Below are 19,141 nucleotides of genomic sequence, written 5' to 3' on the forward strand. Positions count from 1 at the left end.
AGCATTTGCCCTGCTCCCAAGCTATTTCACTACCACTTATTTCAAACCTGCAATGTGAAGCATAGCCCCTTCCATTGTTGCTGTATACAAATATGCTATATTAGATACAAAGGGGCAGACTAAAAATGCGGTTTTGCAGCCTACTGATTGTACAAGAATACCTTTAACTGAAGCTGATCTTGCAGATACAGATCAATCCTGCAATTATAAACACAGATAAACCCCTATCAGGGAATAAAAAGTTCAAAAATAACAGAACTGCACAACCTATTGGAGAAAATGAGACATAATACAAGCATCAAAATAACTTCACATCTCACTGATAGCAAGCATTTACCCTCTTTACACCATGTAATAGCCAGAGCTGTCTTTCCATGCTGCTGAATATTATTGTGTAAACACCTGGTGGCCTGTCTTAATCTCCGTGTTAAGCACTTACAGAACAATAACTGCTAATCACTTTTTAGGGATTTGGGAATTGCTGCTGGGCTTTCACAATCTTCCATGAAGGGACAGACTGAGAAATGTGACTGTGAACATAAAATAGAGGAACACTTTGGCAGTTCTGGCAACATCCCGAGGGTTAAAAACTCAATGAATAAAACCAAGAGATAGCAAAACTGAAGCTAATAACTCTAAAATGAATAGCCTGAGCATGTTACACAGATCACACAGGTGTGACATCAGACTGGAAATCATCTGATGGAGAGGAGACCAGCTAAACGAAAACAAGCTCTTCTCCTATACCCAGACTGTGAAATCTTCTTCAATGGCTAAAGACCATCTCACACGGCTCTGTCCCAGACATGATATACAGTCGTGTGTCCCCGCCTTCCCCTATCTAAGTCTGACCCATCCTGAAACACAGGCCAAAGAGCAGGATATAAGAAATTGACCTCCACTGCTCTGTCCAATGATGGACTCAAAATAAAGTGGTACTAACTTCACCCTTCAGTAAATAACTACCTGCAGTGACCTCGAGAGAGCTATTTCTCACCAGTTATTTATAAGCTTATAATACGAAGCTGCTTGTGCTTGCAACTTCGCACATCCTGCCCACTAGATATAAAGACTTTTCAGGGAGCAGACCACCTATCTCAATTAAGAACTTTAGCATATGGCTCCTCTGCACTCTCTGCAAGTGTGCACGTAACACCAGACTGGGGGAAACAGTCAATGTACTGCTGGACACGGCTGCTATTTGGAGTCTCACCCAGACAGGGTGGAGAAATTGGCTGAGAGAAACCTCAGGGAGCAGAACAAAGTAAAATGAAAAGTCCCATTAAGTTGGGCAAAAACTTGTTACAAACTGGCTTTGTAGAAAAAGTCCTGGGGGCCCCAGTGCACAACTCCAACACAAGCACATGAGCTCATCAGCAGTGCATCCCTGATGAAACAAATGCTGGGCTGTATCAGCAAGAGTGTAGCCAGCAGGCTAAGGCAAATGATTCTTGCCTTCTCCTTGTGTCTGTGAGGCCATGCCTGGAGGATTTTGTCCTATTTCGGGCTCCCAGTAGAAGACAGACAAGGACACACTGGTGTTAATTCAGTGCAGGGCCAAGGTGGTCAGGGAACCGGAACACAGGACACATGAGGAGAGGCTGAGAGAACTGCATGCATTTGTTGTTAGGAAGAGAAGATTTGGGAGGGCATCTTATTGCAGTTTACAGGAAAAGGAAATAAGGAAAGCAAGTTGCAACATCAAATTCCTACTTGACATGAGGAAGGATTTTTTACTATGGGGATGGCTGAACATTGGAACAGGTACCCAGAGAAGATCCATCCTGGAATCTCCATCCTTAAAGGTGTCCAAAACCAGCCTGGGCAAGGTCCTGACCAATCTGCTCAAATGGGATCTTCTTGATTCAGGTCACACTGGAGACCTTTGGGAGTTCCTTCCAACCTCCAAGGGCCTGTGACTCTTCAAGCATGGCCTTATATCCACTGAAGTAAATGCCTAACTAGCCACAGAGTTCCTCAACCCATGGAGGCCCTTTCTCAGGCTTATTTTTCAAACCTTACTTTTTCTGTTCTGAATTTCCCATTCTTATTTCCCTTCCTACTTCTTTTCCAAGGTAAGTTTCTGCTCTCTTGTACATACTGACCAGAGAACAGATACTGTCCGGACAGGAACTGCAAATCTTACAGAGGTATCTGCCTTGCAAACTTCTGTTTCTGCTGGCTGATGTACAGTAGATCTTTGCATGTCACACAGCTCTGTGACTGCTCTTGCTAAAGTTCTCCATGTCTGGCTGGGACAATGAGGCATCTGTACATCTGTGCATACAATGTGAAGAAGCAGCTCTGTGAGAAGATGAACGAATGAAGCGTACTAGCTACAGTTCTGTGTCTTGTGACTAAATTACCCTGTGTCTCTTAATATGCGGGTTTAGGTCATGCCTTTTCCTATGGCTGAGACTGCTGTACCAGCGTGCTGTGTAGGCTCTCTAACGAATTGCAGCATTTTTGTTAGCAGTGACAAATTTGGAACACCCATTCCACAATATTTTTAAGATCTTACCAACTTTTATATTATCACTGTAACTGTTGAATGCGGTTGAACAATACAGGGAGCGAAATTCTCAGTGGTAAATCGTTCTGGGAGCCCCTCATGTCTAGTAGTTCCTATCTGCCCATTCTGCACATTCAGCAGTTTTGCCTTGAAAACTTTTGTCCATTCTTCTCGACCCCAGCTTTCAGAAATAGCATCTTTTGTAAAACAGATTCTTAGCAGGTAGAAGGACCTTTTGCTGTGGGTGAGCATATTGTGTTTCAATTGCTATGGGCAAGCAATCGTATTTCAGTCCCTGGTATAATTTCAGTTTTTGTATATGAGAAGTTTCATTAGAAACTGTAGGCCTCATCTTGAATCTGCAAAGCTCTGTCAGTATACACTTAGGATGAAACCTGTCCCAGTCCATTTGATCATACTGGGTCTTAATGACAGATGCTGTTCTTTCAGAAATGTATGGATGAGTCATGGATGAGTCATGGCTATTAAGTACAAAGATATCTTCCTTGGAAATAGGAAAAGATACTTCTGCTTTCGAAACCAAAAAGCAAAATGCCATTTGTAGCCCAAGTAAAAAATTTGGTCCATTTCAAACAAAGGAATTGGGAGTATTTAAACTAGCAGAGTAGAGCAGGGAGCCAGGATTAGGAGGAAAGAAACACTGCATTCATATAGATATTCCTATTTTTTCCAGAATTTTTGATCCCTTACAGATTATTTACAAATAAATAAATAAATCTAGAATAGTTCTAAATGGGTCATTTCAGAATCTTTTGGGGCTTTAGGTGTTTTTAAGAAAGAAACTTAAGAAACATTTAAGAAAGCTCCCATAAGTACTGGTGTCTACAGATCATGTCTTTAATTATGATGAAAAACGTACTTCAGAAGACTCTTTACATCTCCTTCCCCAAACTACCAATGCAAACCTTTAGTGTTTCTTTATACAGTCCAATGTTTGTTTCATATAGATTCTTGTTTAGTGCTTAATGAAATACCTAACATCAGTTTACAACACTCGAGTTTTATCAGTATTCCTAGCCAAGTTTACTTTGAGTAACCATCTTCAGAAAATGTTTCTGCACTTGCCAGACACCAAATTATGCTGTAGTTATCTGAGTAACACCGAAGGGATGAGATGCCTGTCACCTGCATCAGTTCACTGAAAGTCAGGAGTCTCATGTAAGCCAGGCACACAGCCTCCTCTGCAACCCAGGGAGAGAGATAATGGAGGGTATTTTGTTCCTAAAAGAGGAGGGAAGAAGTGTCCTCCTGAGGGCTTCATCTTTCTCCATCTGCAGCAGGAGACGACTAGACTGACACTAACATACCTGAAGTTTGCTGAGAGGAATCCTACAGTTGATGTCAAATTCAGCCTCAGCGCAAGTCAGACAGGAGTTTGATTTAGCTCTCCTAGCAAGCACCTACTAGAGTATGCTAATAACTCTTGGAAGTATTTGCTGTTTTCCGGTGCTCAGGACTATAAGCTAAAAGAAAGCACTTATGATCAATTTCAGATGGATTTATTGAGTAACTATCTATGCATAAACACAGTGGGTAAATAAGTTAGATGGTAACAATTACTGGGTTTCATATAATCACACTTTAACAGCTGACGGAAAAGCAGTGTCCAAAAAAGGAAAGGAAGTTACAAATGAGGGAAATAAAGCTAAGAGGGAGAAAGACAGGTCCAATGCAACCCAGCAGACTGATGCTGGGGCTAGAAGTACTACTCAAGCTCTTTGGTGTCAACATATGAACGTCCACCTGTCACAAGCAGATATGCCACAGCAATCATGATGGATGAATAGGATGCCTCTGAAAAGCTGCAAATGTGTGCATGCTTACATCCACTGATACATAAGCATAAATACACACACATTCACTTATTTGTATGTGAAGTCAAGATATACATAAAGCCACTAGATAGATAGATACCAGCTTTCCTTCAAGAAATGACAGCAATTTGGGGTGCATATCCTGATATTCACCACAGGAGCCTGAGTTTCAGGCCAGGTAATGCCTTCTGAAGGGCGTATCTCCAGGCATCTCAAGCATGATAATCTCACAGTTGGGCTCCAACAGCTTCACTCTGGAAAACCCCAGGGAAATTAGAACTGTACATACTGATTTCACATAACCTGAAAGTAATTCTCAAGCCCAGGGAGGGTTGGGTTGATTTATGACTACCATTTTCTTTAGTATGCTATCTCTAATAAAATAGATAAAACAACAAGAGGTGAATGTCACCAACAAACACTGGAAGGCTGTTCAGTATCAGTAAAGCGCATTGCTAGCCAACCACCCGATTCATTACAGATTAACTTGAGGAGATACAATGGTAAAAGCCGGAGATGCTTTCTTTCATGCTGAAATGCAGCATATAATACTATTTGCACATCTTATTCACACGAATGGGATGAGTTTTGCTCTTAAAGAGCACTTAAGTGTGGTGGGCCCATCAAAGAATAGAAAGCCATTTTCTGCAGGTTTTGCATTATCTGTGGTGAAGGCAAGGCAGCACCAGCAGAAGAAAACGTGGCAGCAAAGAAGTCTGTGAGCCAAGGTTTTCATTAGGATCTTCAAGGTGTGAATGACTAAACAAATATATAAAACAGGCTGCTCTTAGAAAGCTATTTCCTAATCAGTTATCTGGTGTGTGTTTTGGATAACAAGAGAAAGAAATTAGTCATGTTCAGAAAGCAAGAGGCTTAACAAGTAGTAACAAACCTCGGTTTAAAGACTAACCTTTGATCTGTAAACACAATGCGTGAAATTCCATAATTTTTCTAAGTGTGAGGCTAGTTTCATAGTTACTGTGTCCCAGGAAATCAAAACAAAACAAGCAGCCATTCCAGGAACATAGAATAGCACAGGCCTTGCTCTATCACTATGGGGCATGTGGCTTCTCTTTAGCAGTGTTATGGTGTGAACGGAACATTAACCTCAAAGGACCTCCGAGATAAAGCCACTTTTAGAAGGAAAGCACGTTTAACAAGTAATATAAGAGTATATACTTTCACCCCAAAGCATCTGACAAAGCACAGGCCACATCCTAAAGCCTTCAATTCATTCAGGCAATGCTTTGACTGAACATGCTTACCTGCTTTCTATGAGCAAGGATAAGCTAGAACCAGTATGACTGGACTCTACAAACTAAACAAGCCTGCTAGAAAAGCACTGAAATTAAAAGAAATACAGCTTTCCATGGCGGGATGTATGCGGGGCATCAGCGTTTTTCAAGGACTGGGAAAAAAGTCAGTTTTGGAAAACATGATATTTCTACCTCAGGGAATGGCTGCCTTGGATAAATTGAGAGTCTGGTTTGTGTTCTGGGATTAGACTCACTGAGACGGGAGATTTCACGTTCCTAGGTGGTGGCTCAGTAGTTGCTGTCTGATGCTAACAGCCCTAATTCAGCAAGGCTCTGCAGATCTCATGCTAACAAATGTGGCTGTGTATGAGGAAACCTTTAAATTAGTCTTTCTGACGGAGATGCCACTATTACGAACCTTCACAGGTCCATCTAATATTTTTGGGGCAGCTGTGCCAATGGGCATTTCTCATTTACTTTTTGATAGCAGGTGGGTAACCAAATTACATTCAATTTCACACCAAACCTAGCAGCCTTTCCCTAAAAAGCACCCCCAGAAATGGTTATGTCCCTTTGCTTGTCCCTCTGCCTGTGATGTTGAAGCAGCAGCATTGTGTGTGCTTTCTGCTATCTCAGTTCATTACAGCTGTGGACATACGAGGAGATTCTCTTTGACAGAAGCAGGAAAATTTGCCTATGGAAAGTGGTTTTAGGCACATACAGGGCCCTGGGGATGGCAGAAAAAGACCTCTGTCCTTCCACTGATTTTTTACGCTACTGAGAAACCCTCAGCTGTTACTACAAACACACCAAGAGTATATCTTGTGTTATGTATTTGCACACAGAGTTTTGTTCCATAACCAGAGCTCTTAGGTACCACAGTAATGAAAACAAACAAAACAAGAACTATAATAGCAATAGGCAGGACAGTCAATCCTTATAATACCCTGACCAGCGCTCATGGAAACAAGAAAGAACAGAACAAACATTGGCTTGTTTGGCATTTTACAGCTTGGATTAAATTAACTGACAAGGCGATTCTTAAAGCTACTTTGTTGTATTCTATATTTTAATGAGTAAAAAATAAAAGAAAAATGGGGAAGGAGAAGGGCATTACCTTTAAGATGGGGAAAAATTATTTCTGCGCTTGTTTAGAGTCTTTCAGGGGGCAATTAAGCAGGCATAAAAAGGTGGTCACAAAAAGAAATCCTTGATAATAAAACTATATTATCTGTACTAATGAAAATGGCAAATTCCTCCATGATTTTATCGTCTTTATTTCAGCTTTTAAGTGTGAGCATTCTCCTTAATGAGTCTAAATTTTATTTTTGTTTCTTGTAAAAAATTCTATGTGCAGCTTCATAAAATAATCACAAACATGCCTAAAAGTCACCCCTGAAGCTGCATGTAAGTCTGCTGTAACCAGTCCTTCAGTGCCACAAGCACCCACTGATCCTGCTGAAGCCATCGGGAAATAGAGTTCCTGAAGGCATCTAAAATGAAGCTGTAAGTACTGGAATTTTAGCACTTAAAAATCAAAGCACTTCATATAGTTTTGTCCAAAGCTGAAAATTTGACTGCATTTTTTCTAATTCACTACTGCTGAAATTATGAGAAACATATAATTGAGCAAATGCTACCAGGGAAGGAAAAGCTCTGCTCAGGCATCATATCTTTTCTCCTTCAACACAGATTATACATACTACATATAAATTCAGTACAATATACATATGTATAGTCTACACACTATATGTGCTGCTTTTCCCCAGACATGTTTAAAATCTGTTTAGGAAACTTCCAGAACCTCACAACAATCTCAATACCAGGAATTTCTCTTGAGGTTCCCTTATTAGGATTTATTTTCAAAAACATACTTTACCCCATTATTCCCTGCCAGAAGCACTTGCATCATTCAAAATAACACCACTCCTTTACACTTGTACTTATTTTATGAGAATGTCTGAGGAAAGCCAGACAGAGCCTCCTCAGCCTCCTAGAACTTTGTTATTTTTCTGTGAGTCCCCTCTCTGCTCAGTTCTCAACATCGCTCACACACGTGGCACCCGCTGCTGAGCACAGGTGTAATTTTGCCAGAAGAACAGTAAGGTGACTGCCATCTCTGCCTCACGATGCACCAACGTTATACATCCAAAACTGCATACACTTCTGCTGCAACAGCTTTCCTCTCCAACTCAGCATATCCCAAATGCGCCAGTCTCTAGACACTGACACATCTGATGCTTTTTATGTTTTCCAGATTTCCTTCTCTCACAGAACATGTGTCTTCTAAATTACCTTCCAGTGTTAATTGCCTCAACTCTCCAATTTACACCTCTCAGTATTTGGCAAGAGTCCTACTTCCCTGCCAGTTTTCCCTTCCCTCCTTCATCCCACCTGTAAACTATTTCCTTGTTCTTCCTAACCATCTGAATTTATTAATCCATTTTGTTTTGTATTTCTGAACTCCTTTCCCTTTCTCTAAAATATTTCTCAGACTCAATATATTAATATATTCTAGTTTGGTTTCTTGCAGATTTCACTGCACTCAACATGGTTCCACTGATGCACACCTTCATGCGGTGCCTTTGGAAACAATGCATTTTTCCTTCTCCAGGTTTGTACTGGAGGGAGGAAGCAAAGACTCCTTTGCTGCCACTACAAGATGGAGACCAAAGTGGATTTGTGACCTTGCTGCTCCTTCCATGCTGGCAGTTTTGAATATTTTCTCCTGTTCCACCTCACGGACCTGACTTGAAAATCACTATTAAAGCTGCTTTACGGAAATGTAACATCCTTCTACTGGCACAGTCTCTTGACTAAAATGAACCTGTAACACTGGGTCTCTAGGGTCTTCATCAGCCGGTTAACACTGGCTGTGTATAAAGCCAAACCAGTCCAAAATCACGTAATCATTACAGAGTACAGTCAAAATAGGTGCTTTTTCAAGACTGTTTTCTTTCCAGGCATGAATTGACCAAAACCAGAACAAGAGCACTGCAGATGCATGTTGGGAGATACCTCTGAGCAAGGCTACAATTTTTCACAACCTTCCAACCTCATTATCTGTGGCAGTAATCAAGAAACAAACACCCCAAAATAAAGCCACAAGCTATGGGAAAAAAAAACTCAGCAAAAGGTGAGCACAGAATGATAAATCATCGAGCTCCATCAAAGACCCTGTAACTTGCGGATAGCCAAAAGAAGTTTGATTTTGACAAAAATCAAAAAAGGAATTAAAAAATGAAAGGCACACTTCTGTTGGAGCCTGAGCTCTGCCTTTCCTTATTGAGGGCTTTGATAGCTGGGGACTGTTTGCCCACAAATGCACACGCACTCAATTTGTGTTCCTTCTGTCCTTCAAAAATGGCGTTCTGGTATGGATAAATGCTGCTACTTTTGCCTTTTCTGGAAGCAGAACTTTTGCAATCCCTCCAATATTGCAGCCCTGCCTACAAAGTACATTTTTTAGGTAGATAAAAGTAATAAAGTATCTGCACCCATTCATGTCTCTGCCCTACAGAGTAATTTTATTTATTTTACTTCAAGAAACAGCAGGAATTACATGGAAAATAGAGAATTAGGGCAATGTAAACAGGCCCCGTCCACTTTCCTTTTTTCGCTACCGAAATGCACAAAACAGCCTTATTCCTTAACGTAGTGCACCCTTGTTATTAATGAAAGATGAAAATGCATCTCTGCGTTATTTAATATACTCTATGTATCCTAGACATGCTTCAATATGCTCTTCCATTAATGCCCTCTTCAGAGCAGCATTCAGATAACTCAGTCAAAATTAGTGCTGTGGCAGCTTTACTTGTTCTTAAAAACCTCCAGTAATGGATGGTGTGGCATTCCTGGACAGCCTCCTCCCCTTCTCATACAGCCATGTACCATAGATCACAGAATGGTCTCGGTTGGAAGGGACCTTAAAGCTCATCCAGTTCCAACCACCCAGCCACGGGCAGGGACACCTTCCACTAGACCAGGTTGCTCAAAGCCCCATCCAACCTGGCCTTTAACACTGCCAGGGATGGGGCAGCCACAGCTTCTCTCGGCAATCTGTGCCAGTGTCTCACTACCCTCATAGTGAAGAATTTCTTCCTCATATCTAACATAAATCTCTTCTTCAGTTTAAAGTCATTCCCTCTTGTCCTGTCACTACATGACCTTGTAAAGAGTCCCTCTCCAGGTTTCTTGTAGGCCCCCATAAGGTATTGGAAGGCTGATATAACATCTCCCCTGAGCCTTCCCTTTTCCAGGCTGAAAAAGTCTGGTTTTCCTAATTTTGCTTTTAAAACATCCAGCTGCTTCTTTATGGATATGAAGAACATCTGAGCACTGCCCCTGTGTATGCCCTAGCACCTGCCCTCCCATTGCAAGAATGTATGAACAAGCGTTTTGCGTTGCTTCTAGTTTCTCTTCAGGGCTGTCATACAATCATAACTTTTTAACTGATGTAACATGGTGTAAGATGAAAATTAGGCCATTTATCTTACACCATCACACTCTCTCTCAAGTCCTGGCTCAAGACCAGGCCCTGGAAACATCCTGATGTTAATCTTTCATACCTCGCCATATATAACCCTGTGCTTCCTTACCATTACAATTTCTGCCTGAGAAAAATCAAGGCTGTGCCCTGCCTCCTTGCCAGAAAGCTGTTCCCAAATCTTGCTACGCTGTGGAAGAGCGGTGGAGCGGGTCCTCCAAGTGGCCATCCCAGCCTCTTTGGCAGGAGGCTGCATAAAGCCCTGCAGGAGCTCAGCTGGACCTACAGCCACTTCTCTCCTCAAAGCAAGACAGAGCAAAGGCACTGATGAGAGGGGCCCTTCCTTCAAGGAGGAACAAGACCTGGGCTGTACTGGAGCTCAGGACTGTTCCCATCTGTTTTCCTCTCACCAGACGCCGTTGTCTTGGATTTTTCCTCTTGTTTTGCTTGTTATTGCTAAAGATACTTTTTATTCCCTACCCTCTTGCAAAGGTCTGTCCATTCATATAAAGCCTGATTTTTCTGTCTGCAGATATAGAATTTAGCTTAATTGCCTAATTAAGATGTCCATCCTTGACTTAAAGCCTTTATACAAATCACATAGAAAGTACACGCTGAAAATTTCTTAAGTCCACAGGATTTACAGCCAAGATAACTAAACATAGTAGCACAAGTTATGGACTTTCAGTCAAATGAATGCAAATATCACAAAGTACATAGACCTTCACTACGCAAAGGTATACTGGCAATAAAGGTTTAGAGACAGAGTGATGGTTGGTGGGGACAGGCCCTCATTTTTCCATGAAACACCCTAATAAATTCATAACTTTAAAATGACCTTACTTTAATATTAACTGAGTCCACTTTGCTACTGTTCTTTTTAAAAACAACCTTTTAATTCCCATCTTCTCTTTCAGGTTATGACCAGTTATGTACGGCCCAAGCTCTGCTTCAGTTAATTGTTTCGCCTAGAAATACTAATTAGAGATCAGCAATTTCCACCAATGTCATTACCACAACAAATCTTAAGGAAGAGCTTAGAAACATTTCACTGGTTCATAGAGCTTTCAGAGTGACCTTCTCACACTGAGTTCATATTGATTCAGATATCCTTCATTTCTCTATAATTTCTAAATCACAGAAATTACATCAAAGAACGGTAAGGGTCTGACTTTTATCACCAAAATAAATTGATTTAATGTACCCTGTGAAATACTTAGGCACAACAGGATACACGGTTAGAGCATAGCAGAGTTAACAGTATACCCATAGTGCCTTGTTATCTGAGGATGCATAGTACACTCACTCTTAAAATGTGAACTTCGTAGTTTCTACGGGTTTAATTTAGACCCTTGGGGCTACATACACATTGAGGATTGGACACGTAACATCCATTAGGGTTAAAAGTGGTTGTATACACAATCACTGATTTTTAACACAGAAAATTAACTTTTTCTATTTCATTTCTGATTAAACCTAAAAATTGTTTAAAAAAGCCCCAGTCTTAGCCCACAGTTTAACTAAAATGTCCTGAAAATGACAGATACTTGAGTTTTGCTTTAAAGGCATGGCTCTGCCCATGGCAGGGGGGTTGGCACTAGATGATCTTCAGGTCCTTTCCAACCCTGACTGTTCTATGATTCTATGATTCTATAAGTAGAGCTGACAGTGTCTGACAGCGGTCAAAAAGAGCACGCTTAAGCACACGTGAATTTGGTTGCAACCAGTACAGCTACTTGTACCCACCAGGATAAGGATGGGCTCAAGAAGAGGCTGAGACAGACTGAGGAAGTTGGGGCTGTTCAGCCTGGAGAAGAGAAGGCTGCGTGGAGACCTCATAGCAGCCTTCCAGTATCTGAAGGGGGCCTATAGGGATGCTGGGAAGGGACTATTCGTTGGGGACTGTAGTGACAGGACAATGGGTAATGGGTTCCAACTTAAACAGGGGAAGTTTAGATTGGATATAAGGAAGAAATTCTTTACTGTGAGGGTGGTGAGGCACTGGTACGGGTTGCCCAATGAAGTTGTGAATGCTCCATCCCTGGCAGTGCTCAAGCCCAGGCTGGACAGAGCCTTGAGGGACACGATCTAGTGTGAGGTGTCCCTGCCCGTGGCAGGGGGGGCTGGAACTTGATGATTTTAAGGTCCTTTCTGACACTAACTATTCTGTGATTCTATGATTCTAAATGCTATTCTGGACTGGGACCAGAACACAGTAGAATCAACCCCTAAGACAATTTTGAGTGCAGACATGCATACAGATGTTAGGTGAGTTTGGTAAGAGAGACTGTTATTAAATTTGCTTGACAGATCCCTATTTAAGATGCAGATCCTACACACCAGATGCCTGCCTGAAGCGGAATATTTCAGGGGGAGAAAAAAAAAAAAAAAAAAAAAAAAATCAAACAAAATGGTTGGATGATTTCTGAGAAAATACATAATTTGATCTGACATAACCTTATTTCTGAGTTTTTTAATTTGCAGACTTAAACTGTACCCTCTCATACTTCCTAGCAGCTCCATAAGTAAAATACAGAGGGAGACTATAATAGGACCTTAGTCTCCTGTTTGTGCTACAGTATGCATGTGTGTTCCTGCTGCAGATTGAAAGCATGAACTGTTTAAAAATGTAAATGTATTTTTTAGTTATTAAATTAAATTCTATGAGTAAAAATACTTTTAGATTTATAGATGCAAATTTGATCTCCAGAATTATATATATTTACTGTTCCTTGTTAAGAAAGAGCCCAAATCATCTCCTTTATATAATTCATTCATTAAGCCTAAAAATGCCTGGTGCTGTCTGATGCAAATACCACAAACAAACCTATGAAATGTGTTTTTTCAGTTAAAAGCCCATTTTGTGATCTGGCAATGTGAAATAAACAGCTATCAGACTGTTAAGTCTGACAATACTGAATTGGCACTCTGTCTATGGCGGATTTCACACTTATGCTGCGCTGGACAGAAATAAAATAACAGTCAACCTTCCAAAATAAACCCACAGGGGACCTAGACGAATGCTTGGTATATCAGGGCCCTCACTCTAGTAAGATGCTACACTGGAATAACAAAGAACTATCTCATTTGTATCCAACAGAAACAGTAATTCTGTGGCAATTATTTCACGTAAGTCCATGTCCTACTACCTTAACCCTCCTCCTTGCAGAATCCAGCAAATGATGAGAAAGGCAAGCCGTATGCAGGTCAGCCTTACTAAAGTATCTGCCTGATTTGGCTAACTATCGATAAAAGAACTCTTTTTTTTTGCTGCCAGATCTGCTCAAAATGAGTTTGTTACAGGCAGGGTTTGTTCCAGTGATCTCTGGCTGCAGTGCAAACTGAAGTAGGATGTCTTGAAAGGCCGGGGGTGATTTTTTGGTCATGGCAATGGTGCTTTTGACTCAAGTCAGAGAAGGAGAAGCAATGACACTCTGTCAAAGTCACTGTAAGGCTCTGATGGTAACTGCACACACTCGCTCAATACACAGGCAACCGCTGCGGCAACAATAAATGCTTCACCTTGCCATGCATGAGAAGTCGAATGGTAAGCGTGACATTGAGACCTCCTTCAGTCGCTTTTGTGTCCTTCGTGTTCATCCTGGCCTTGTATCTTCAATACTTGAAAGCAGCTTCGTTTTTCTGGGTTTTTTTTTATTCACTTAATCAACCTACAAAGAAGGAGAGAGAAAAAGTACCATTGAGTGGCCAAAGCTACTCTGAACTGAGAATATCATACTGTACAAAGCAATTAACATTCCTTCCTTTGATTTTCTGGACTACAGTTTAGTGCTGAAAAGGCTCCTTTGATTATTATCCCTATCCAACCAATTCTTTAGCCCTTCACGATTACAAGATAAACTCCTCTTTGAAACTTTAAAAATTCTCTTAACTTCCTGTATTTGGAAGCTGAAAGTACAGAGCACAACAAAGTGAAATACAATGTTTTCCTCACAGCACTTTCTCTCTGTTAACCTTCGCTGTGTGTATATGCAATATATATATATAAGCATTTTTTACACATGCCTGGTGCTGTTTTCATTTTCCTCCCTGTTACTACCTCTTTTGCCTTTTGGCTTTACAGAAAAGATATTTTTGTTTTCTCTCCAGCTAGAGAGAAATTAATTCTGAGCCTAAACACCAATCCCTGCCAGCAACAGTGGATGACACATTATCAAAGACATCTGAGTTACCAAAGAACCACTTGCTGCTGTAAATCTGGGCACTGTCTGACTTTGTCTTTGTCTACCAGGCCCAGAGGTGGCTCAGTCCCTCAAAGGCTGAAGCTGAGCTTCAGCCCTAAGTAAAAAAGAAGATTTTTCTTAATTCCTAATGACAAATTGCAGATTTTTCAGTCATTTACAAAGCCATAAATATCCTAAAATGCTAATGAAAGCTGCAAGGGATGGCTCTGAAGGGATAAACAAAATGCATTATGAGTTTATTAATGCAAGGACATTTATCAGTACAAAAAAAAAAGGGGGGGGGAAGGGGGCAGAAAGGAATATTACCAAGGGCAGGAAAAATCCACAGTAGAAAAGGCTTAAAGACTTCTTATATGGTTCTGTTCTTTTCAGGGCTATCTTACAGAGCATAAAACCCCTAAGCAGACATCACTCCTGTCAGTAACCATCCGTTATTAATGAGAACCCTATTAGTTTTGCATCTTGGAGCTTCCCAAAAATTTGGCTAGCTTGGGTATTGACTAATGAGAACCTCTAAAGACAAGCATTTTGAGGACAAGCATTTTGTGGTTCAGAGCATACAGCAGTGTCTGTCTCACTGGGGTTACAGGCTATTGTCCCCTTGTGGAGACTTCTCGGGTATGGGACGAAACTACTGGAGAGACCTAAGAGATCATTCCCTTAATAATGCCAGCAGCAATATCATGTAGACTGCTTCATCAACTGATTTAAGCTCCATCTTAAGAACCATTATGCACTGACATACTAGACCAAAGTAAAGCCCATCGGAGTTGAGCATATTATGTGTGAGGGAAGTCAGCAGCAATGCTTAAAGAAAGAGCACAAGAAACATATATGGAGTCATCCCTGACTGACTTGCTGAGCTGCCAGCAATAAGTGATTCAGGGTCTCCTGGGAGACTACATCCAAACCTGTATTTTCAATAGCTGTTGTTGGACCACTCCTCCATGAATTTGTCTAATCCCTTCTCGAATCCACAGATTTGGTCTCCAAAAATTCTGTTCTCCCAGACTAATTGTTAGTGTGGGAAGAAGTGCTTCACTTTATCTGGCTTAAACCTGCCGTCACTTCCCCTTGTAACACATTTTGCCCTCTGTGTACTACATGAAGACCATCCCAAAAAGTCACTCCTCTGGTAGCTGATGCTCCTAGTTTCAGCCTGAACCTGAGGGTGGCCAAGCCATTCCTGGTGGTTTTGCTGCTGAGAAATACACTGGAAGATGCAGAGTTTTCTCTCAAGTCTCTGCAGGACTACTTAGGACCACAGACAGCTGCTGTGCCTTCAATAACTGCAGGCAAGCGTGTTGAGGAGAGTTGAAAAGAGAGAAAGAACAACTTTAACTCCCCTTCCTAAAAGCAAATTCATTACATGCTACCACAGAGCAGATCCTGCCTACCCGGGTCCATTGCCAGGGCCCATTTGCCCTAACCCAGCATGGACTCATTTTATTTCATACCTTATGGTCTACCACCCAGACCACAGCCACTGAAATAAATCCCAATTATTCCACACTTATAGGCTTATCACTTCCATATCACCTATCCAGATGGAGAAAGGCAGACGAGAAGCAAGGTGCCTGGGTGAGAAGGCAGAAAACAGAAGCAGCCTGGCCATGCCTCTGATGCACCATGTGCGCAAGAGGGTGAATGGAAAATGTCCCAAAGCAGCTGGTAGGAAATGACAGAGAAAGGTATTGGACTCTATTCTACTTCTTTAAGGTTAGAGCAGGACTCATATTAAAATCTGTAAGTGGGTTAACACAATACTCCCTTCTGACAAGTGCAGAAGGAGGAGTAGAGGAGGCAGCTGTGGTTGCTCCCAGACTATGGAAGAGAATGGTCCTATGGTGCTCACCTACTGCTTGCTGAGGGAAATCCTCTGGCTCCTACAGCCCAAGCATCTTCTACTCAGCTCTGTCAAAAAACATAACAACCAACCAACCCAAAAGCCAACCAACCCCAAAAAACAACAAACCCAAACCAACCCTCAAATGCCAAACAGGAGCACCCTGGTGCATAAACAGTAGAATATATCTCAGCATTCTGGACTTTATAGGAGCACACTGGCTATTTGAGATCTCTACAATGCTTAGGGTATGCTTGGAAGATTTCACATAAGGGACATGTTTCAAGTAGAAGCAAGGTGTTTAAGACTCACTGTGGACCAAATTTTAGTGATGAAAGTACAGCTGTGTTTCTAATGAAAAGTATTCCATGTGGGTAAAATAATCCCAGACTAGATACACATTTACAGTTGCTATGGCCTTTACTGCTGTGGTGCTACAGCAGTAGGCTCACTTTGGAAAAGACTTTTGGAGGAAATCCTTTATCCAGACAACAAACCAATCCCCACCCAATCCTGACCTTTTCCAGATAAAACCTGAAAATTTCTGTATCTTTAGCTAATGCCTTCTCCGTTCTTATTAAAAACAGGTTAAAAATGAATTTCCACCACAGATACTGTTAAGAATGTCACTGCCATCTAATTTTTTGAAGGATTTTCTCTTTGTCCCTCCTCCCAACGAGCTCAAGCCCTGCACCTAGTATTGAAAAGCAGAATGGATGTCTGGGGGAGGGCTGAAAGCCTGTGTGCCTGCAAGGAGCTAGGCAGCTGTGTGAAATAGAAAAGGAATGAATTCAAAAAGGCAACCTCACATGGTAAAGAGAAATATGTGAAACCAATACATATATCATGAAGACAGAAGAGTTTTTATTATGCCAAAAAAACCCAACTAAACAAACCCAAAGAAAAATGAACAGGCAACATTATAGTGACACTCAGCAGAAGTCATGCCTAATTTGCATAAGGATATTTAAACTCAGTCATCTAGTTCCAATGTGTCTATAGGTTTTAAAAAAGAAAACTTCAATAAGGGAAACATAAGAACATCCAGTCTGTGACACTAAATCTGTCGTTTCTATAATAAATGGAATCATCCCAAAGGAGGGGTAGCTAAGGAGATGATCAAGCCATAGAGCTGGGGGCAGGAAAAGACAGGGGCTGAACAAGAAGGCTAAGACATAAACAGAGAACATGAACAAAGGGGATTATCATGGGTTATGAAGTTATTATGTTAGGAAGTTGGACAGTAATACACTGATGTTATGAAAAAATAGTTCAGAGTTTGGTTTATGTAGCAAGAGCTCTTAGAAAAAGAAGCGTTATTACTAGAAAAAAGACAAAAAGGATAGTAAGAGTGATCAAAAAAGAATGGAGAAAACCGAAACACAGGAAATCATGAAAAGGCTGTAACGAAGTCTTCTTGATCAGAAGCCTCCAGGTGGAGGGAGACCTCCTGGGAACTTGAAGAAGCACATTGCAGGGGATGATGATGAGAAAAAAGGACCCTTGCTTTCAGCAGATCAGTGTTCTTCAGGGACAGATTTATGCTACTTGCATGATTTTAGCCTTTTACTTAAACTGGAGGAAATATAGGAAAGGAGGAGGAGACTGAAAGAAGCATTAGAGTAATATATATTACTACGGGACAAAAATTAATGACATTATCCATAGAAATCAATACACTCAGCCATATATGTAAGGTTTAAAATTAAAAATCATCTGTCTGCCACAGAAAGGTTCATGCTATCGAATGAGGAAATAACTGCTTTGCTTTCAAGCTCTTTAATAAGCTAAGCAGTTATTATCTATGGCTTTTCACTTGAAAGTAACATCTCTGGATATTAAAGGATTAAACAGTGCAATTATACAGAAGAAACACTGGCAGAAGTTAGCTCCCCCACCCCCAATCTAAAGTGAAATCAAAGCAAAACCAGCTACAGTTGTATTATTTTGTTTCAAGGAGCTTCCTTTCAGAAATGGTGAAAAGTGGTAACAATCACCAGCTATTTACAGTCTCAGCTAGAAGCAAAAGACAACTGGACTTTTGCTAAACATACGCTTCTTCAGTTTCTGTGTCAACTGAAGGATGAAGACATCTACTGTTACTGAACCATATTGTTGTGAGGTTACTTCAGCTCGCTGAGAGCTCCATTGTGAAGGATTCTGTGGGAAGCTTCCATGGAGGATTAAGGAGCTGGTGAGTTCTGGGAGATTTTCAAGAACACTCTCCTGGAAGCACAAAACCAGTTCATCCCCCTTCAAGGTAACGGAAGCAGACTGAGCAAGAGACCCCCTTGGATTATCTGTGATCTGGATGCCCACAATAATGTAACAGTAATAACAACAACAACAACAACAACAACAACAACAACAACAACTACTCTTCAAAGGATTTCTTTCCCATTAATAACTATTTGAGAAAGCAGAAAAAAAGGAGTGCTTTGAAGCACTCCAGTCTTATGCAGAAGCCTCACCAGGAGAATCTGATTAATGAACAATAGCTAAGGAAGTGAGTGCAGCATTAAACTTTCTACTTTACCAGTTCCATCTCCCAAATTACTATAAAGGACTGTACACAAAAAAAATGAGATTATACATTTGATTCACAACCTTATAATTTAAATCCCAAAATAGATTCAGTGTTAATTTCTAACTCTTTAATTACACGAACAAGATCTGAAGAACCTGGATACATTAAATCGTCTTATCATGGCCCATTTCAAATAAGTTGATAGTTGGGATGGATCCAAAAATTCAGCAATGAGAAAATTAATTCTTTGTATTGGAAGAACAAAGTATGTGTGCATGTGTGAGTTCGTAAAATAGGTTTTCACTAGAAAGGTAAGATGAAGGAATAGCTCAAAACAAAGATTTAAACACTAGAGAGAATAAGGTTTCAGGGAACTCAAAAACCACATACTCAAAGAGATCTAAAAAACAATAAACTGATGGGAAAGTAAGCTGAACTTGGACCACTGAAATAAAATACCAGTTCTACAAAAAA

At 40.8% G+C, this 19,141-nt stretch overlaps 1 protein-coding gene across 12 annotated transcripts in view; it reads right to left on the reverse strand.

Annotated features, from left to right (window-relative positions):
• LOC130606614 (poly(rC)-binding protein 3-like) overlaps positions 1–19,141 on the reverse strand; it is a 499,829-nt gene that overhangs the window by 47,070 nt on the left and 433,618 nt on the right. For all 12 annotated transcript variants that reach the window (XM_057423124.1, XM_057423125.1, XM_057423119.1 and 9 more), the window contains one exon: positions 13,612–13,760. In XM_057423124.1, the coding sequence (XP_057279107.1) occupies positions 13,612–13,689 (78 nt within the window). In that variant the 5' untranslated portion in view covers positions 13,690–13,760. Of the gene's footprint in view, positions 1–13,611; positions 13,761–19,141 lie in introns of those variants that run through there.

The sequence above is a fragment of the Pezoporus wallicus genome, unplaced genomic scaffold, assembly GCF_028554395.1.
Source record: "Pezoporus wallicus isolate ANWC-B61680 ecotype Strahan unplaced genomic scaffold, APGP_CSIRO_Pwel_v1 contig_749, whole genome shotgun sequence".
In the NCBI taxonomy this organism is placed as follows: Eukaryota; Metazoa; Chordata; class Aves; order Psittaciformes; family Psittacidae; genus Pezoporus; species Pezoporus wallicus.